This window comes from Prenolepis imparis, unplaced genomic scaffold (assembly GCF_030444845.1).
Source record: "Prenolepis imparis isolate NDT839.2.m4 unplaced genomic scaffold, iyPreImpa1.0 SCAF_2, whole genome shotgun sequence".
NCBI lineage: Eukaryota > Metazoa > Arthropoda > Insecta > Hymenoptera > Formicidae > Prenolepis > Prenolepis imparis.
Genome location: NW_028141160.1, coordinates 8,654,008 through 8,677,105, shown reverse-complemented (window position 1 = coordinate 8,677,105; position 23,098 = coordinate 8,654,008). Strand labels below are relative to the sequence as shown.

General features: G+C 30.6%; 1 protein-coding gene across 12 annotated transcripts in view; it reads right to left on the bottom strand.

The window, feature by feature from the left end:
- Positions 1 to 23,098, bottom strand: part of Arms (Ankyrin repeat-rich membrane spanning) — a 38,635-nt gene that overhangs the window by 12,987 nt on the left and 2,550 nt on the right. For 2 of the 12 annotated variants that reach the window (XM_083058420.1, XM_083058424.1), the window contains exons 2-3: positions 22,233 to 22,299; positions 1,552 to 2,854 (exon numbers count right to left, since the gene is read on the bottom strand). In XM_083058420.1, the coding sequence (XP_082914546.1) occupies positions 1,552 to 2,835 (1,284 nt within the window). In that variant the 5' untranslated portion in view covers positions 2,836 to 2,854; positions 22,233 to 22,299. Of the gene's footprint in view, position 1; positions 263 to 1,551; positions 2,855 to 3,642; positions 4,147 to 8,512; positions 10,242 to 14,456; positions 15,227 to 17,472; positions 17,855 to 17,954; positions 17,981 to 22,232; positions 22,300 to 23,098 lie in introns of those variants that run through there. The other 10 variants (XM_083058429.1, XM_083058428.1, XM_083058422.1 and 7 more) reach the window with 9 other exon arrangements.

Here is a 23,098-nt window from a genome sequence, read left to right as displayed (position 1 = left end):
CAGTGGATGATACTGATGTAGGTTTTGCACCAGGAAGAGTGTCATTTATTTATTTAATTCGCGAACGTTGGCGGATAGTATAGCGCGAGCATCATTAAAGATCGACGATAGAACTGAGTCAGGCAAACTTTCATTAAATACGTATACACACGTGGCAATCAATCTTACGTAAGTGTTTTCAACATTTTTCTAAATATACGAGACTGATACGCTTTCTCGAATTAATAAATAATCGATAAAATCGCAAAACGTATTATCAGCTATGTAAGATTTATCAAATTATCTGCCAACCATAAGATTACGAGAAACGTCATTAAATTAAAAGATAGTGATAAAGCTTTAAAATTATAAACAGTTAAGGACTTCCTAAAATACAATCTAATCGCACGAAATTTTGAATATTTGTACTTTTAGACTTTATAGATATTTCTTGAAATTTAAATTGTTTTATTTGTTAAATTTATTTATTTCAATCTCGTCAAAATGAAATCATTCAGTTGATATCAATGAAATAACAGACAGCTGTTATCTGAAATAATTAGTAGATTATTAACCGTGACATTAGGCGACTCTTATTAGCGGATTAATTTTATTCTCTGGCTATACATGCCTAAGCAACAATTCCGATAAGATAAAAGCTCAAGTTGCGTCAACGCTATCATTGTCGACCTTCGTCGGTCTGTATAATTGCAATTAACATCCGCAATAGTGTTCATTTAAGAGTATCGTCATCTAATAGTTTCAACTCGAATAGTGTCGATTTTAACTAGGCATGTCAATGAAAAGCGTCAATTATTTTAAGCAGAACGCGTATACAAATTAATCGAATCTAGTGTTATAGAAACACTCACGTCAATGTCTGGCCAATGTGATATGTAATTTCCACATTACTGTGGGGTTAGCTTCATTATTATATTTGATAAAATCATAATAAAGAATTTTCATTTTTTTGTTTAAACACGTTGACCATCCAGTGAATTTTGTATGTCTTACGTATACGTCAAAAAATAAAATTTCTGTTATAAATATATAATAAAATATTACAATAAAATTTTTTTTATTTCCGATTATACTTGATATTATTATTCAATTATAATTCAATTATATTAATATTAATTAATATTATACTTATTAATATTAATTAATTTATTATATTAATATAATTATTATATTTGATTATAATATTTTATTCAATAATCATAGCAGTCAACATGTTAATGTATCATAATCAAGTTATTCTGAATCATTTCCATGAATATAAGATTAACTAATTAATTTAAATACTAATTGTATAAAGCTCCGAATATAAAATGAAAGTAAATTCACAATTTGTTACAGCTTCATGTTTAAAGCGAATCTTACACAAATTATTAGTCCATTCTTGTTTTTTATTACTTTACTATTGTTATATTTCGCAATCGTAGAAACAAGATATTTTACATGAAGCTTATTTGACTGAAGTTTGGCCAGACTCTGACTCTCTCAACGGATGTTAGGAAAAACCGATAATGCCAAAAGAGAAACGACGTGCATCTCCGAATTCACACTAACCGCCTGCGAGTGCCTTCGGATGGCGAAGTTGAACTTGCGGCCAGTGCCATCGGTGGCCGGCGCCGTGAAGGTGATGGTGGGTACGTGAATATGCGGGAACACGTGATGATGATGGTGATGGTGATGATGCAAGTGATGATAATAGTCCTCGTCGGCGTCATGCCATATCGCGTCGGGATGCGGCCCGGGTATATGAAGACGAAGGAATGATTTCAATCCGCGACGCGTTCTACCGATGGAAGTATCGTCGCTGATGGCAGTGGAAGTGGTTGACAGATTCGATAGGGTAGCACTTCGGTGCAAATTACCGTCCCTGTGATCTCCGTTCGGTAAGAGGGAGTTCGGCACTCCAGGAATAGCTCCGAGCAAGCTCGGAGCCAGACTCGAACAGATCGCCGCGTTCGCGATGCTAAACTTCCGGATGGGATTCACGCTGGTCCCGGCTAGGATGTCCTCGAAGGTCGGAAAATTTTGGGGGGTCGTGGGGTTCTTCTCGTGCAAGGTGGACTGGCTCAAATCGGCGTTTGTCATCGGTAACGTTGACCTGCGACTGCCGTTCTTGCTAGATTTCTCGTCGAGGCTATCTTGCGCATTGGTTGTCACTAAAGATCGCGGCACTGACTTATGTGCTGTCCTGGTATCTGAGTGAGAGTGTTCACCAGTCGACTGTTCTGATAACTTTGGAAGACAAAAGCGTTCACTGGATTCCGAAGTCTCTGAAGGAATTTCCAAGAAATTTGGCGTTAATCGAGAATGTCTCAATGACTTATCTACAGGAATTAATTTCGTATCAGTGCGCGCTTCCTCGATCGATGAGGGTTGAAGCCTCGCTGATGAGTCCTTCGCAATGACAGCTCTGTGTTCGGAGGAGATTCTGTCGGAATTCGCCATCGGTACTGTCAGTCTTTGCGGTTCGATTTTCGAAATCACTTCGCTATCCTTGTTATTTTCCTTTCTTGAAATATGATTTAATATCGCGCGTTCGTCCGCATTATTCAAATTCGATCGCAGATCGACACTTTCGGACGGCTGCAAGCGTTTAGAAGCACAGCTTTGATGCATGGACGATGTGGAAGGCGAAAATTCAGGGTCAGATGCGGCTAAGTTTGAAGAAATTTCGGCTTTTGCGATGCTGCATTTTTTTCTAGTTTTTATCAAGCCGTCTTTCGATTCTTTCATTAGCGATGCTTCTTTCTCATCTTCCTTCTCGTTGTCTTCTTCGTCGAAGCTGATGCGGAAGAAAGCCGCCGTGATTTTAATACGGTCGTCTTTGGCTTTCCGCATGGCATTCTCTTCTTATTCTCTATATTCAGCACGAAAATCGAAAACTGTCTTCACTGCGAGTGAAACATGCATAGGATCACCGAATTTTTAATAATTTGATCGCACTTCTTTTTATTGTGTAAATGTGAATTTGTCATATATGATGAATCTAAAATAATTAGTATCATTTAAAGTATCTTTTAAAAAAATTTGTGTTGTGTGTGACAATCTCTTTTTTAAATATACATACATATATATAATGTTAATTTAATGTAAAAATAAAAAATAATGGATAAATGTTTTATATATTTATATAGAATAAATTTTTTTTAAATATTAAATCTGTGTTTTAATGTAAAAATGGAGTATAATTTGATTTAGACTATTAAGTGTATGTTTCATAATAATTTAGAATAACCAGGTTTTAAGAAATGCAATTTGTAGTTTTAAAATATGACATGTTAATTCACGAGAGATGATAAATGTATATTTCACAGTTTAAGACATTAAAAATTAACATTGTAAAATTACTTCTTAAAAACTAAAGCTTATTATTTTAATACAATAATATTATTTTTTATTTCTTACTTAAATTATAGGCTGAGAGGGAAACATAGCTAGCAGTTAATTATTTATAGATCAAAGATTGAAGACGATACAGTGTTGATCAATTTTTAATACTGCGGGAAAAATTAATTATTATGAATAACCACAGCATCGAAAATCTCAACTTACTGACCAACCAATTTCAATCCCTGCCATAGACGCAATTAACTTTCCTTGAAGAAATCCACCGTAAGATTAATTCTAACTTATCGATATATATACCGTGAGAAACGGACCCTTGACAGAGTGGTGAGTCGGAGCATCTTTTCCAAATTTCGTGTGGTTATTCCTTGTTTTGCGAGCCAAATGATCGGCTTGGCTGATCCGGCAGCCACTACTTCCCGACTTGTTCGCGCGACTTTTTCCTCGAGTACAATTGTAAAGAATATCTCTCGGTCTAGAACTGCGAGCCGCGAGGAACCGATGATGCCGACAAATTGTGAACAATGTGTGAATACATCACGCGACATTTATATATCGCGGTGGGATCTCTTTAATGCTCCGGTACATATATACAGTCTGAATCACATTCGCCGCGGGCTTCGTGCGTAACGGCGCGTGCTGCGCATCACAGTGCCGTATGAGCTTCCTAGAATTATTTTCTTCGTGTGACATATATTGCCGATTTCAATATTGAGAGAGAGAGATTTTTTAGTTAATCTTATATAAAATTTAAAAAAAATAATACTAGGAAGTACTAAAATAGTATCGAGATATATTTAAAAGCACAATTGATTTGATTATTCCTCTTTTTAAATGAAATATTTGTACACAGAGAGAATTTTCTCTTAGAATTTACCCTAAAAATCATGGTAATCGTGGGACAATATGGAAAGAATTTTATGAGAATTTCTCTGATTAATATTTATCATAATAAAAAATAAAAATATCTATCACAATAAAATATAAAATGTTTGATTAGTTTTACTAAAAATATAGTAAAATTTACTAAAAGTATGGTAAAATTAATCAAACATATTTTTAAATTCTTTCCATATTGTCTCACAATTACCATGATTTTCAGGGTAAATTCTAAGAGAAATTTCTCTCTGTGTAATAAATCTCAGGAGATTAAATTAGAGCAGCGATACATATGCGTTGACATATGTCATATACTATATTTAATTTTAACAATAGAAACAAAAAAATGTATAAAGTATTTATTGTTCATTGGAGAAATTTCGAATTTAAATAGGTTGCCTAAATTTAATTTTAAAAGTGGCATATTTTTTAAATGTTTCGCTATATGCAAATAATGCGTGCAATCTGCATACAATATACAAAATAAAAATCTATATTAATTCGATGCCAGAAAAAATTGAAAAAAGCACAAGCTTTGCTTTATAAATATATTATATATACAGGAGAACAAATGGTTTGTAGAATGTTATTACTCAGAATGCGTGTAAAATTGTTCAGGATAGAATTCCGGTAGAGAAAGATTTTTCGAAATAAGCGATAAAGTAAAATTTATATATACATATAATATAAAATATACCAACGATTAGCAATAATTATGCGGCACAGATATAATTGCAAGCTTTGTAAATCTTTGCAGTTTGCAATCTTCCGCGATTGATCCTATGATTACATATATTGTGGATATGGCGCGACGGCGGTTTGATTAAGCAATTTGTAAACCGTGATAAACGCTCGACGCGTTTAAATTGCGATTTTTCTTTAGCTTCGCTTGCAGTAACGTATCTACTGATCCAATTAAGAGCTCGATTAAAAACACAAATGGATCCTTGATTGTCGGGAACGCGTGCATGATTGGATTACACAAATAAATTCTCAGTTTACTTCGCACAGGTAGATGCGGTAGGCAGATACGTAAATAACTTCTTGAATTAATCAAGTCTTTTATTCATTCATATTATGGGACACGTGCGATCAAAGGACACAGATTCTAGTTAAATATCGAAAGCCTGCGTCATTGGTCATTTATTGATGAAAAACTGGTCAAATAATTGATGAGAGTGTCAAAGCGTAACTGAAAATATTTTGACACATGAGTGAGAACAATTGAAGATATCTAAGAATAAAATTAATTGCAGTATCACAAACACATATAGTATGCGAGTGTGCTTGAAATAATATATTTATAATAAAAAAACGTACTAAACTAATTTGACATAATTACTATTTATAATATATAGATATAGATTCTTCAAATTATGTAATATTTATCATATATTATTGCAATTATCGAGTTATATATATTCTAACATATATGTATCTTTAATTATTCTTTTCTTATTGTATTCATTACAAGAAAGCAATAATAATGATAAAAGAAAAAAATAGAAATTAAATCGATCGTAGAATATCGCTTTACTTTAAACATGGAGGTTGCTTTTAGCGGCATTCGACGTGGTTAGTTCTCGCGTTAATCTCAACCAATTAAACTCTTGGTAAACTAATCAATTGTGTGCACGTGAAACTTTACTGGGCTTCATAAAATGAAACGACGCCGTTCGGCAAAACAGTGTCATCATCGCCGCACGGCAAAGAGGAATGAGTTAATAACACACTCTACCGCGAAATTATACAAGATAAATTATGTTTTTTTTTTTAAATACGATAAATTACGTTTTGAAATTTCGTCACCTGATTAAATAGGATGAAAGAAAAATAAGTTTGCGGCCAAATTGTACGATGAATTGTGTTCGTGAGACGATGATACGGAACGATATTCTAGAAAACAAACTCAGAAGAGAGTCGAGGACTTCCTTATCGAGAAATATCGTTGTAAGAATTTATTTCATTAAGAGATTCAGGTATAATAATCTCCCTTTTTTTAAGAAGAGTCAAAAAATTAATCTATAAATTTAATTTTCACATCAAATTTCTCTTAATAATAATGTTTTCAAGCTTTTAGGCGATTAAGTGGCTTGCTTAATTATATTTGGAATGTAGTAATCATTACATTTCGAATTATTATTATATGTTGCAAGTTTCGAACTCAGACAGTAGATTAAAGATTAAATAAATCGCAAAAGCGCAACGTTCGGACATTGAGAAGCCAACTGATTGTGAGAAGACGTCACGTTGTCACGCGTATATAATATGTATATACGGTGGCGATCAATGAACATGTGATAGATAACGACGAATGATCGTAAAATTTGCAGTAATTGCGAAATAAACGGGACAAATATCGAATCGTAAAATTCATTGTGATTAATGCTCGCAGTTGCGCCAATACAACAGAAATTAATGCATGTTAAAGATGAATTAATATTTTCAAAAGTGAATGTTATTATCTTCTTTTACAATTTCTCTTTGTAATATACAAATATTTGATATGCTTTTATTAATTAATTTATTTATTGTCACATCTTCGTAATTTATTATTATTGCAATCTGTTGTGCAAATGCAAGTTAATATTATTAGTCTCGATATGATCTAAAACTTTTATGTATGCATTAAGTTATCGATATTATTATATCCATTCATATAATATTAATAAGGTACCTGTCCCTGTCATTGAAACATATATTGTTGCATATCACATGTAAAGGGTAAGTACGGGTAAGTATGTATATTGACAACTGGACGTTATCGAAAACCGATGAAGCATTTATAATTATGTGATAGAGTATATATATATAATGTCCTGTTTTCACGTTAATTTAATTTAATTCAATTGTAATATAAATCCAATTATAATATAATAAACTTATATAAATAATGTTTTCTTATTCAGAAAAAAGTTCATCACATGAAAGATACATATAATATTCTTTTTTTAAAGAGCATTGCATTAGATTTTAGTAAATTTAAAATGTAATAAAGAAAAAAGTTCAAATTCTTCAAAATTATTCGAATAAGTAATTCGAAGAATTTGGTATGACGTCGCGTAATTGCATAAATCTATTGATCATTTTCAATCTGGCATGAAATAATTTATGAAGTAGTACATCATTTTATTATCAAGTAAAACGTGTATTCCATATTTTGTTATATTTTTAACTACAATTTATTTTTATTTCATATAATGATATTAATTTTCAAGACTTATTTTTGTCCTATTAGAAACGCATTCAACCAATTACATTAATTAAAAAAGTAAGATTAAAGATGTTTGAATTACAACAATATTCTCTGCGATAAATAATCATCAATTCAAGGCAATATAATTTATTTTGGTAACTAAAAGTTATCTTAAGGTAAAAAAAATTATACATATCTTGTCACGACCTATGACGAATTATGTTAAACGTAATTTCAAGTAATTTCTTTGTAAAATATTTCAAACCACAAAGTTCTCTATAAAGTCTTTTTATATGCAAAAAATAGTTTATTTTATCGAACGAAAGCATCCATCGTTGCAGAACATATAATTTTAACTCAACATTTATAATTTCGATCGGTTAACGTCAAGCACGACAAACATCGTGAGTGAAAATATCTAATGCTGTTTATTCTAAGTCAACCAACGCTATAAACATCGACGAAGTAAATACCGACGAAAATAGTGTAGTAATTACTATTTGCATAATGTGCGTCGCGAATTTCACTAATCGCAGTTTATTTATGACTCATGTTTACTTTGAAAATTTTATCTATTGGAAACGAGCGACGTAATTTATGAAGACTATGTCTGTCACGAATCATTGTCAATTTGCAAGAAACGTATCCTGACACCTATTACCCGTGATATTTATTTCGAGAAGTATCTCAACTAAATCTTGGCATGTTCGTCGTAGTGAAGGTTAAAAGAGGACGAGAGTAGTTTCATTCATGAAACTTCCCTCGAGCGTTTTCGGAGGCTGCGTAATTAGTTATCTATCGATGATCCTTTAATTTTCAATATTATAAAAATGTGATAAAAAATAAAATTGCTCTTCAATTTAAATTTTTGCTGAAAAAACTCGATATGTAAAATATCTTTAATATCGTATAAAAATACACGTTAAAAAGTATCTTATATATCATATACAAATTTGATATATTTTTTAAATATTTAATATTTTATTATGTTATACATTCCTTATATTACTTCATGTTTTGTGTAAAAAAATAGATTATATAATGAACAACGATTCTAATAAAAATTCATTATATAAAAGGCGCTATATGATCTACCTGCTTGCTTCTGTTCCAGAATGATTGAATAGCTTGTTGACACGTCGAGGAAAGGGACCCGTAAGTTCTGCTAGATCCTTGTGACGGCAAGGACGAGAAGGATGCATTTCGCCGATCGCTCAAAAGATTTGTTCTCTCGTTTGTATATTCCATGGAACGGAGATCAGTGTGGGATCCGTTCATGCTCCAATTAATCGCGATCATATATAATTAAGATAATCAGTCGTTTAAATGCGCGCGCCGTATTTATCGTCATATTTTTCATTCGATGCTCTCTTGTGTCGCATATTTGCGGATATTCGTTAAAAACGATTCATCGCGATTTTATTCATATTTTTCAACAATCTGCATCCTGCACTTTTACAGTACAATAGGCTCATAATTTCTAACTCTTTTCACAATTTTATTATTTCTATTTTCTTCCTGCGCAATGGACATGTATTTGTTTCATTGCAAGTACAAAGAGAGCAATTAAAGGGAGAAGGACTCTAATGTTTTTGGTTGCAGGTATACATGGTCTGCAAAAAGGTTCGTTTCAATCGAGTTCGATGTGACATGCATGTTGAATGTAAAATGATCATTTTGTCCGAGGAAATACCGTCAGCGTTTTGTCATACAAGTTGGTTATTCGGTTTATTGTTACGCGATCATTTTTCGCCGGCGTTTCATGCATTCGACGAATGGAAGCGATTGAAATTATGTATGCGCAGGCTGCCTAACACGTGTCCATGATTATTCACGCTCAGATCGGTAAATTTCCAGGACATTATACACACGGCTTTGAATAGTCGTCACACTGCAATCGGAGATTCACTGACGTTATTAGACCCACTCATTATGAAATAAAAAACCGTATCAATTTGCACCGGCGAATACATCACAATTCATAGCACGAAATATTGTAATTTCTTCATGACACCCCGTTATTTTCTTAGAATGAACTATTATTTTGCAATCACGAGTCCAGGAGAAACGCACAAAACAGTGGACCAAATATATGCACGAAAATGTCTAAAATATATCGTTTTGTTTTCGAGAACTACACATCTATATCGCGTCACATGTCCCAACACATTCCTGCACCCTGATACATAACTTGTTAGTCGGAAAGAAGAATTTCAGATACGGCGTAGGGTTCCGTCTTTGGGAAAACTCGTCGAGAGACTCGAGACTCGTGGACTCTCCGAAAATCTCGAAATGTTCGTTTCGCAGATAACAAAGAAGAACTCGTCTTTGTTTCCGTTTCGGGCTGTACGCTATATCTGCGAAGAGTGTGGCTGAGAGTCACGAGAGATAAACTCTGGAAAGACTTTCCCGTTTCTCTCTTATGTGGAAAACTGCAATCTTTCGACACGACGAATCGTTTGTGATGAATCATTAATTATCGCGTGCAAATAACATTATCGCACTTGCGTATACGGATATAAATATAACAGCGATTTAAAAATAAATAAACAGCGATTGAGAAAAATCTCCCAGTCAATTAAGATTACGGCGATGAATTTCGCGACCTCTCGTAAATCAACGTTCGTGAAAGAGTGATATTCCGTAAGTAATGAGCCACTGTCGAGAAGATATAAAAATCAAGAATGTATGATCAATTATCATACTGGCTACGACGTATTGATAAGACGCGGCCATTCTGGGCAAGATATCCTATCTTGAGATAGAAGGAGGTTATAGAAGGAGAAAATTATCATCTTATCTATAATATCGAGAATTTTAGGAAATGTATAAAATCTTAAAAATAGAAAAAATAGAATTTGAACACACAATCTCTCAATTAATTTTTATAAATTTTATAATTTTTTTCTTTTGCTGAAATTAAATGAAACGCATCTACACATTTTGCGTACAATAATAAAAAAAGATAAGCTAATATGAGATATGTGTACTTGCATATATGCAAAAGAAAAGAATAGTACATGAGAGCATTTTTATATTATATTTTTGAATTTTTACTCTAACAAATTTTCAACTGCACATTCATCAACAATAATACCTGCTTTTGAATTACCACACCGAAAAAAATGTTTTCTTGAAATTCATACTTAATAAGTACTCTTAATAGATATTCTTAATGAATAAGAACATTTCCATCTTTATTTTTACTTTTTGGAATATCCTCTTAAATTGAGAATATATTCTTAATTTTTTTTTGCAACTTTAGCGCCGCAATAAATAAATATAATAAAATAAAATTATTTAAATTATTTAAATTTATAAGTTTACAATTAATATTAAAAATAATGATATAATAAGCAAAAATGTGTATTTAACTATGTCAAATACATAAAAAATATTCAATTATATGTGTAACATTTAAATATATACACACACACACACATGTAATAAATAACAAATATCCATTTGTAAGACATTTTTTGTTATCACGATTAATAATTTCAATCATACATTGATAAAAAAAAAACATCCCATTATGTATATATTCTTGCATGTTAAGAATATCTAATAAGAATATTTTTAATAAGAATATCTCTTTAGAGAATTTTCCTCTTAAATTAAGAGGATCCTTTTGACGCCTATTTTAGTGGAAGATACTATAAAGATAAGTGGCATATACTTAAAATGAGAATACAATTTTTTCGGTGCATGATCTGTCAAGATGACAAAGCGTAGATTATACGAATTCGCGCACTTCCTACCTTTTAATACTATATGTAGAACATCGAGGAGAGTATTGGTCAAAGATATCTCTGGCAATGTATCAATGGCTACCACGAGTGTGCATCGAGATTCATGGTGCCATTAATGAAATTTCACAATTGATTTTCCTCGCGATTCGAATGGCAGATTTATTATCTTGTCGTGACACGAGCGAGACTTTCAAATCAATCAACCGTAAGACACGCTTCTTGTAACTCTTCGAGTACTCCGTAATGTCGAAGACTGCCAACGAATGCCGTATAAAATCGCGAAACAAGATATCCCGTTATTTAGCCTTCCATAACTTTTATAACTTTGCCGATTCACGTACATTTTTGGCAGCACTTTATGAATGACTAATGCCTATCATGATTCAGCACATACTTAAATATTTGAATGCTGTTTTAATTGCAATAATATAATACTCTAGGTTGAGGGCCATTAATATTTGATTAAAATTGTAACAAAATTTATCAAATTTTGTCTGTTTTATAGAATGCATGGCTTCATAATATGAACATAAAGTATTTAAAAAATGTAAAACATATGAAGAGAAATTTAAATTAAATATCCCAAAATATATTAATTTCGTCTAAAAATTATAGAAAATAATTTGACTATTTGAAGAAGTATATAAAAGAAGCAAGTACATACACACTTAAAAAAGAACATTGATCGGTTTAAAAAAGTTCATCTAATCCTTCCAGAATAATAAAAAATTATTAATTGTCATTATCAGTCTTACATAAATCAAGTTAAATTATCTTATATGTAATAATCATAAATAATAATAAAAAAATTGCTACTTCAGAGACAAAGTTGCATTGCAATCTCATTTATCTCACCGCACTCGTCAAAATAGTAATTAGCAAAACTAATACTAAAATATGCCGCGTAGATGGAATATTTTTAGACACAATCTATGACGAGTCGTCTCGATTAGTTGAAAATAATTTTAATTAGAATAGCCGCTCGCGTAACACTTCGTCTGAACCGGATATCCTGAATTATGAGCAAACATAGCCACGGCCTATTTTGTCTAACGCCGTGGACCATGATAATGAGAGATTTGGCAAGATTATCGGTATCTTCGAAAAGAACGAAGACACATTAATCAGTGTCGCACCTAAAATTCGCGGCATATGCGCGTTGGCACAAAAACCCTGGGGGTGACTGAAAATAAACTTGTGGCTGCATAACCACAAGAAGATCGATGCATCATGCGGGTGCAGCAGGTGAACGCCGAGAACAATGTGATAATGCGCAGCATCATTTTAATTTGCACGATAAAATTATTACATAAAGTAATAAGTGTTATATTTGTATTTGCTCTATGCTTGGCATCATAAACTTATCAAGAAATAATACTGTTATTATTTGCATTCATCGTGTGCGTTCTTAATGTCGAATATAATTTAAAAAGTGCAATCTTATTATGTGGTTCGTATTTAATATGTTAAATTTGTATTGTATATGTGTATTTAATATTTTTTTCTTCAAATAAAAATATGTGTGTAACATCATCACAATCAATTATTTATTATGATGAAAAGAAACGCATGTAAACGGAATGGTAAGTTTTATAACAACTATTATTTCAGGAAAAAAAAAAGATATAACACGTGTAATGCGTTATAACAACAGCATCTCGAGTTACAAAATATATTTTACATAGAGAAAAGCAGAAAAAAATCATGTAATTTCCAAGAGAAATAATTCTATAAATATTCTGATTGTTTAAAAAAATAAAGAAATATAAATTTTTAATTTAATGAAACACAAAATAAAAAAGCTTGCAGATGGATTCATTCTTAATTACCAGAACTATATATTTCGTGCTCTCAGCTGTTAAAAAATGAAAATATAAGGAATATAAAAAATATATATCTGGCTGCAAAAAAGGGCTAGCCGAAAATGTAACATATAATACTCATTAATTAAAAATTTGAGATAAATGTCTTTGATTCGTATGTGAGGCAATGAGAATTTGTAGAATTCAATACGAAAGAATAAGCATTTTGAACATCGCGAATCTCACGAGGAAATAAGCAGTTTTCATAAATCAGTTGAAATAATGCATGATTAAATTACTTATGTAGAACGCAGTTTATATGGATGCAAAGCTTGCACAATTTGCATAATTAATGGCATTGCCGATGGCCTGTACCATAAATTGTATGAATTTAATTCTTCCAAATTTAATAGTATACTAAATGGATCGCAAGAGATCACTGGAAATTTGGAAATGAAATAATCGCATCGGGATATAATATTAAATGTTGAATAATATATCCTTAAAAAATAAGGACTAATCTTTTTGTATAGTTTGCAACATTTTTTAAAAATTAATAATTAATGGTTTAATTGAATTAATAATTGATGGAAACCAAAAATAACGAAAATGTATATGTTTAAATGCTAAAAATGTCAAAATTAAATTGTAATGTTTTCTATCTGCAGAAACTTCGGATATATATATCTATCTTTAATAATCAGACTAAAGTTACATCAAGAAATACGAATAGCGAAAGATATAAATATGCTCGCAACAAAGAAAATTTTTATCACATTGTTCTTTGATTTAGCGAAAGCGCGGGATGAATGTCGGTCGCGATGAGAGATGCTGCTAAATGAGAGAGTTTTGAATTGCCGTGTGTTTTCGCTATTGAAAGCACACTGCCAAACAGAAGAATTCTACGTGACTTCGCACGATAATATGAATGACGTAGTTTTGACCCATTCAGCAGCAGAATAGAGAATAGGTCAGTCAGAAAATGTGTGAAATAATATTCGCGATTTATGCGTCCTCGTCGACGAGAGACATATGCGTTTATCACGCACACGCTTTACGATTTATTTCAGCGCACAATCATATTTTTAATGAATACGTGAAAATATATACGATAATAGAAATCGTAGTGGAGGTTAATTGTTTTTTTTTATATTTCGTTATTGCGGAAGTCTGTTAATAAAATTCATGTTCGTGAAAGAATTTATATGCTTTTCTATGTATTTTGCGTATCTACGTTTTCCTGTATTAAAGTCTAAGAAACAAAGTTTAATTTCGCGTACAAGTTGCTGTAATATTTTACATATTTATCTTTAAAAATATACATTCACAGTAATATTTAATAGATTTCCCTAAAATAGACATCTCTGTTTTATCTCCAAAAATTCGAACGAATTTGAACACAATTTTTATTGTGTGACAACTACGTTTAATAAAATACATCGGGAAACAAATGATCGCGTAGTAATGTTTCTCCGGCGAAGTTACCTCGTGAAACCGATGTTCCAGACGATGCACGATGTTTTGAGGCCGTCCTTTCAACAGAGAAAATTGATTTCTGCGACATTCTACCGTCCCAGTAACGTGCTTATAAGTCTTGTCAGCGAGCACTTTAGTCTTCGTTCGCAGATGTGACATTTTGTAATTTATGACTATTTTTCGACAAACTATTCGACTCTCGTCCGATGCACGAAAGATTCATTCACCACGTCTTGAAAATGACTCGACGAATATATAATCCATTTAAATTCGCACTGTTTACACACTATAAATAAACTTTAACTCCGGTATTTTCGATGAAAAGCGAAAAGAGCCGGCCTTGATATATAATTTTATACGATGCTTCACGATGTTGGCCGCGCTTTAATAATTTCACGATGCACAGACGTTCACCTCAGTTAACTCTCATAATTGCTGAATTAATCGCGTGAAGCAGAATTTAGCTACGTCATGTTGAGCCAAGTTGAATCTCGAAATTGCGGTTTTCTTCGTAACAACGAATGCAGAACTGTCTATTGCATTCGTTTCCTTGACTCTCTTCTCGGTAGCCTCAAGGCTACGTATGCTTTAAAGCACGATATATGCGATATATTGTTCTTGTTGTGTTTTATGTCACTATAATGACATTTATAATTACTTGGTGAGATTCGTAATCGCGCACGAATATCTCAATCGTGTAAAGTCACAACTGATATGAATTTTCAGAAAAATGGAGAATGTGTGTGTAGAGAGTATCGATTTTGTTCAAGACGATGATGCTAGTCAACAGATTGCGCAATCGTGATTAATACTCACAGATGATTAATTATACTAAAATATAATGCCACTTATTTTTTAAGTTAATTAATGTAAACTGATCAAACTTTGCTTTTTTCATGAATTTAATATAAATTTAATCTAATAACGATTTTTCATTATATATGTCGTGTATCGAGATGTTAATATATAGATGAAAGATATTTCATTGATAGAATGATAAGTCTTAAATCCGCTCTTAAAGCGGTATATCACATCCGCTTTTAAAACAGTTTTTTATCGATATATTTTTTTGCAAAATTTTATAATACTATTGTGTTAATTTATGTGTATATCTTTATATTGTCTTTCTCACCAGATACATCTAGTTGTTCAAAAATCGAGACAAATCACACTGTCATATTTGCACAAGATTATAGATATAGCAATTTTTCAGAGATTACGTGATAAAGCTATTGTTAGCATAGAGTAATAAATAAAAGAGAATATCGCTTTTTACGACCTATATCTGTAGTTAAAATAAAGGAATAGCGTTTCACATATCGCACAATATTATAATAATCACTTTAAATGATGATAATTATTTTTGATATTTAATAATCGTATAATCGAAATATGAATGTTATTAGAAAAAAATTATCAATAATTATCGCGAATAATCGACACCGTGCATATGACTTCGGCAACTCGCACGATACTGACGAATTAAGAACCGTCGTAATAATCTTGAAGCAGAATTATTCGGGGTAAAAATTTTAATTGGTCGAAACGATCGATCGTGTGAGAGGCTCGATGAATCAGCTGATCCGCACATTATAGGAATTTGCATTTAATTGCTACACTATTACGAGAAAAATGTATATAAATGTGTGTGAGCATATTTATCAACATTTTTATACACAGAATATATATCTTCTCTTTCGTTGATTATTAATCATTTCAATCCGACGCGCACATATCGCAGCTTTTTAAATATCTGATAAGCGATCGCTGCATCTGACATGTGCAAAATATTTTTTGTCAATTTATATAGTTGATTCTATATTTTATTATTTAACAGCAAAATTTTTAAGGACTTTTTTGATATTTTATTCTATTAAAAATCCGATAAAGGTTATATAATAAAAAACTGAATTAAATTAGATTAAATTAATGTTTAAAAAAATGTTAAAATAATATAAATTTATATACACACACACACACATATATATTTGTGAATTCTAGTAATTAATTCAAGAATTTAAGTAATTATTTATAAATGTTTAAAGTTATTATTGTGAAACATTCGTGTGCTAAGTATATGAATTAGTGTTAACTACATTTTTTCAAAGTCGCGAAAACTAAACGGAAATATGAATCATTTCAACGTAAGCGTGATATCACTATATACATATAGTGATATCAGTGAATCACTATTTACATAATGTGTTAATAATCGAGAATAATAATTTAAACTCGCAAAATTCTTTTCTTTATTTGTAATTTTCATATTGCATAGGTATTTAAATAAAAAGAAAAGCAAGAAAAAATGAGATGCATCACAGAGTAAGACTTGTTTATAAGAAATTGTGTTTTTTTAGGACAAATATCGCTTCAATTTTATTTTAAAATATGAAATTCAAGAACAAATTTTACCCATACATATCAAAGACGTTGACATCTCTGTTCGCGTGCCGTGAATTATTTTCGCACTCGGCATCGAGTGTTTCACGAGAAGTAAATCGGGTGAATTCAGGTCGCGAATATAGGGCAGGAAAACGATCGAACAGTAAGAAGTCCAAGGTACAAGAAATGTAGAAACTCACACTGCCGATTTGCAAACAATATCCTTATTAAACACTTGAGAATTTAATATCGTTTTCATTAAAATTTATGTGATAGTATTCTCTATTGTCTATTCCATTGAATCATTTCTTCCAAAGCTTAAAAAATCAATTCTGTAAAATATAATTTAGCTTAAAATTTTTAACCCAAAATAGATCAATTTCCCAATTGATCTATCCCAATTAAATATTCCAATTTCCAATCTAATTATTTGCGCAATAAATAAAATTAATAACTTTTCAAATTACGGGGGGGGGGGGCGGATTATATATATATTTCAAGACTTATCTTTCCATCAGAAAAATGTATTGTAAATGCCTTAATAAAAATTTATTAACTACACGATTGCTACTTACAAAAAAAAAAGTCAATTAAAAAAGTTATATTTTTAGAGTGGCAAATAAGAATTAAAATGTAAATTTACCCTCTTCATTTAAAAACTGTAGAAACGATCATGAGAATTCTCGTCGCTAATTTAAGGGTGCAATGAAATAGTCGTCATAAACCACGGCAAAGTAGATCGAGGCCAAGGATCGAACGCTTAGGCTTTTAATCATTCGTTAAACGTGCGCGAGACAGTTAAGTCACATCATTACTTCGTTGTCATTCATGATCGTCACGACCGTCACGATTTTTTATATCACTTTGCGAAACATTGCGAACTACAAAACCGAACAAAGGATATATTATTAAGAGTTGTTGAGAATGTTTTTTCTTGAATGGTTATTCATTCTCATTCATGCAATTAGAATTCTTCTGATTTAAAACAATTCTTACAAATCTACCGGAACACGGTATATTATTATAAGAAAATCACACTGTAAATTATAAGTTTTCTATTTAAATATAATAATTATAATCTCATTAATAGGAAAAAATTACTAGAAATTTTACACTAAATTTTACTTTTAGAAATAATTCACTGATACATCACGTCACTGCTCACGTTGATAAATATTTATATTCTATTAATCTCTAATTGATATATTTAATCATTATTATTTTTTTTCATTGTTATTTTTCAATTTATTTACTTCGCACTTTTTCTGATTTGCATGTCACCGATAGCAAAAATTTCTCAGTAAACGACGTGCGTTTTTACGCACTTATATGGCAAGCTATTGTCTGCATTCACGTGAAATTCAGAACAATCATAACAAAAAAGATCGCGGATTAATGATAATAGTTCTATCGCGCGGTTGACTCGCTCGGCTAGGTTTGCACGAGGCCGAGCGGCGCAACATCCTTCGCGTACTGCGGCTGAGGGAACAATTCACCGAGGTAACAACACCTGATACTCGCGTGTGGGCGATCTATCCACGTGGCCGGCGCGTTCACCAGGTGATACGAGAAAAGAGAGGGAAAAACGCATCGTAATATTGAGATGACGCCGACGACAACGTCATCTCATCGCGTAGGAGTGTAGAAAAACATTAAGACGTCAATGTTAAATATCTTTAGCAAATGCATTTTAGATATCCTCGTCTAGATATTACAATAGTATTCTCGTAGTACATTTTATCATAAGCTCTTTATGTGCTAAAATGTGTATTGAGATAAGATTGTATTTATTAAAGTGTCAATAAAATGAGAATCTTTATTTATAGCGGTAAATCTGCGGTAAGAATACTATGTAGTATTTAAATAGAGTTATTTATATACATTGGTTTATATATTCTCACCGCGTTTAGTTAGTATTGACGATTTAATTTTAGATTTTATTTGACAAATATGGAAGTAAAGTTTTTAATATCAATAAAAGGATAATTAAACGAGCATATTAAATATGTATTAAGAACTTCCATATGCAAATTCTATGTTTTACAACTTTTTACTTTGGTAAATACCACAAATAATTTAACTGCCATATAATAAAAAAAAATATATTAATTATAATTATTAAACATATTAAATACAATAAATCAAAAATATTATCGATTTAAAAAATCTATATAAAATATTTATTCCATTCTCTCTTTTTCTTTTAACATTTCAATATCTTGTCTTGAATATTTTTTAACCTCCCTTATTTACTTTCACAAGATAGATTATTAACTATCAGAGTTATTTCAAAATTTTTATTATTCATTTTGACTATCGAATGAATATCGATCACGTGAGAGTAGCGCGCCAACCAGAAGTACAAACAGCTGATCATTGAATGCATCAGCTGTTCTAGACTAAACATGTCAATGAACAAATATAATATTGCATGTATTTACAATGAGATAACGGCTCATGCCGTAGATGTTTGCCAGCGTGTTTATAAGAGAACGTGAGAAATCCAAATAAAGAAAAAAAAAAAACTAGGCACAGGTTAACAGCAATCTCTTTTTGTAATGTGTGCAATTTGGAAGAAAGAAAAGTAATTAATCATAAGCATCTAAAATTAAATTTCTTTAGTTAGAAGTTTTGAAAAATATAATCAGCAGCTTTTTTTGATGATTCGAAATAAATATACAGTGATACACAAGATGCGCAATTCTAATTGTCAAATTATTATTTGTTATACACAAAAACTTTATTTTTGACGCATGAAACGGCAAAAATTATTTGCGAATTGCCATATATAGAAGAATATTAGATAAACCAAGTTTCATAATAATAACATCAGCAATCTCTCATATGTGTGCGATATGTGAAAAATGCACGAGCCAATATGCTTGGCTCGCTTCATTAACAATAGAAATACGTGGAAAAACATATATACAATATTTCTCTAATTGCCATGATACGTTTAATATTATTTTCTTTCGAAATAATCGATAATTTTAATTAAGAAAATTTGCTAGTAGCTATCGAAACAAACTTTGATGTATCTATTCTTGTATTGTTTTATCCCCATCTTATTATTATTTACAACTATTTTGAAAATTATCAGTTTGGAAACTATTTACCAAATCAGGATCTGAATTAGAGTTGAACCACGATCTAGGATTCCAAGAAGATATATTCCATTTTGGAGACGTAACGAGAATATTTCGAGATCCGGATGGCGATTTATCTTGGTGCGGCATTCTCGGCGAATGAATGTATTACCAATTCGCTGATGATTTCGACGACCGTTAAAGTCGTATCATCCGGTTTATATTTACATGTGATCGCTTGACAAACGTTGTGAATACTCACATGACCAGCGGTTCTCAAATTATATTCCAAAGACGTAAAAACCGCAACAAATTTAATATTTGTGCACAATCTTATATTACGATTTTAAAAATTAAACGATTTGTTTAAAGTGTAACATTTCTTTCTCGCGTTCATAATCATAATTCATAATTTTAATGTCTAAATATAAAATTTTTAATTAAAAAATGTGCGTGCATGAGAAATATATATATTATTGCCGTTTCATGCGTGAAAAATAATGTTTTTATGTATAACAAATAATACCCTTGACAATTTGAATTGTGCATCTTGCGTATCATTGTTTACTTCATACCATCAAAAACTGCTCATCATATTTTTCAAACTTGTAACTAAAAAAATTTAATTTTAGATGCTTATATGAATAATTACTTTTCTTTCTTCCATATTGCATACATTATAAAAAGAGATTTTGTCAACCTGTGCTTTGGTATAATTCGATCAATATATGAATATGTAGGTATATTTTTTTTAATCTAAATATTTTTTTGTTTTAATAATTTCCACACAGAGAGAATTTTCTCTTAGAATTTACCGTGAAAATCCTAGTAATCATGAGACAATATGATATGGAAAGAATTTTATGAGAATTTCTCTGATTAATATTTATCACAATAAAAATAATAATATCTATTACAATAAAATATAAAATATGTTTGATTTTACTATGCAATTTAGTAAAATTAATCAAATGTTTTATATTTTATTATGATATATATTATTAGTTTTATTGTAATAAATATTAATCAGAGAAATTCTCATAAAATTCTTTCCATACCATTTTGTCCCACGATTACCATGATTTTCAGGGTAAATTCTAAGAGAAAAATCTTTCGGTGCACATGTATAATATATTATATGCTTTTTAATTGATATTTTCCTATATTATTTTTTTTCTTTACATTTTTATGCAATTACTAAATATTAAATGATAAATATGGCCAAAATTATAAATTCGCACCTATTAATTTTGCTACCATTTTCAATTGTATTAATATTTGCTCAAATGCAAATATTGCATTCGCGTATGACATTTCGAATGTATATAGATATATGCTTGTTGGCGATCATTTTCGTATCGATTTAATGTTTAATGCATTGCACCGATTGAAGAGCACATATCAATTGTCTTATGTAATTTTCTTGGAACTTATCTACGTTCAATGTATAATCGATATATTGTACGGCGCGTGTAATCGTTTCCACGTGGACCAATCGTGTTCGTAAATACGAACACTAATTTCACATTTGAGATTCATTAACTTAATTGAATCTTTAAATAGCGTGTGTTGTCCGACGATGCAATTCTTTGTAAGTTATGCGAATCATAAACATTGATTGATTGATGTATCAACAATCACACAAGTGAAAAATTCATTACTCGATTAATTAATTATGTCAAATATTCCGTAGTATTTTATCTTATAGTACACAGAGAGAATTTTCTCTTAGAATTTACCCTGAAAATCATGGTAATCGTGGGACAATATGATATGGAAAGAATTTTCTGAGAATTTCTCTGATTAATATTTATCACAATAAAAATAATAATATCTATTACAATAAAATATAAAACATGAATATTTGATTAATTTTACTAAACCGCATAGTAAAATTAATCAAACATATTTTACATTTTATTGTAATAGATATTTTTATTGTGATAAAAATATTAATCAGAGAAATTCTCATAAAATTCTTTTCATACCATATTCATGTCCCACGATTGTCATGATTTTCAGCGTAAATTCTAAGAGAAAATTCTCTCTTGTCGGTGTAGAATTAAATATAATTATTGAATATTTATTCCATAGTATTTAATAGTTATTTAATGTTTATCATATTAAACCTCATCTGTAGAAATTACGAAATGAAAAATTCTATCGATTCGTGATAAGAATGTATGCAACGTTCTGGATGCCATATCAAGGTTCATGATAACGAATAGAGCTGATGAAACAAGATCGCTTGCACTTTACGTGCTATCGAATTAGCATACCAATCAGCAGAGTAATCAAAAGTAATGTGATGACTTACCGATTGAAATGAAAGATCCTCTCGGGAAATCCGATATTGTCATGAATAAAATCGCTTCCTCGTGCACCTGAAAAATAAAAAAAAACAAGAGATAAAACAGCTATTCAAAAATTTATATAGTATCTATATAGTATACGGGTATTATATTGATAATTTCCACAAATAATGCAAATTTAACATGTTCCCTGCCACGTGGATCGTGAATGTTCTATGTTGAACTTTTCCTCCCCGTTCAGATCGTTTCATATTTTCGCTATTAATAAAAATGTAACATTATCATAAAATATTTTATAAAATTATATATTGATGTCTAAATATATATAATGCCGTTATTACATTGTAGGGCGTATTACATGCTACACTATGTAGGGAGCTATTCAAGTATTCTTTTGTCTCAAGCTTCGTATGTCAAGATTGTTATTCCGTTCATTGTTACACGAGGATAACAAGCATTTGATTACAGTCGTGTGACAATATATGTAATAAAAAAATTATATATGATATGATAATATTTATTTTCATTAAAAGAGTAAAATAGAAAATAAGGATCAATATTGAAAATAATCGACCAAACTAGCACAAATTTTTACACTTTATTAAAAGTTTTTACTTACTTTACGTAACTTTTAATAAAGTGTAAAAATTTGTGCTAGTTTGATCGATTATTTTCAATATTGATCCTTTGATTAATTTACTAGCGATATTTAAAGAATTTATTGATAGAAAATAAGTATATAGGTATATGTAAACAAAAGAAAAACGGGAAATATATAAGTATGTACGAATATATAAATGCATACACACATGTATATTTATAATATAAAAGAATCATAGTTAAGAGATATATCTAATTTTTTTCTTTTTTA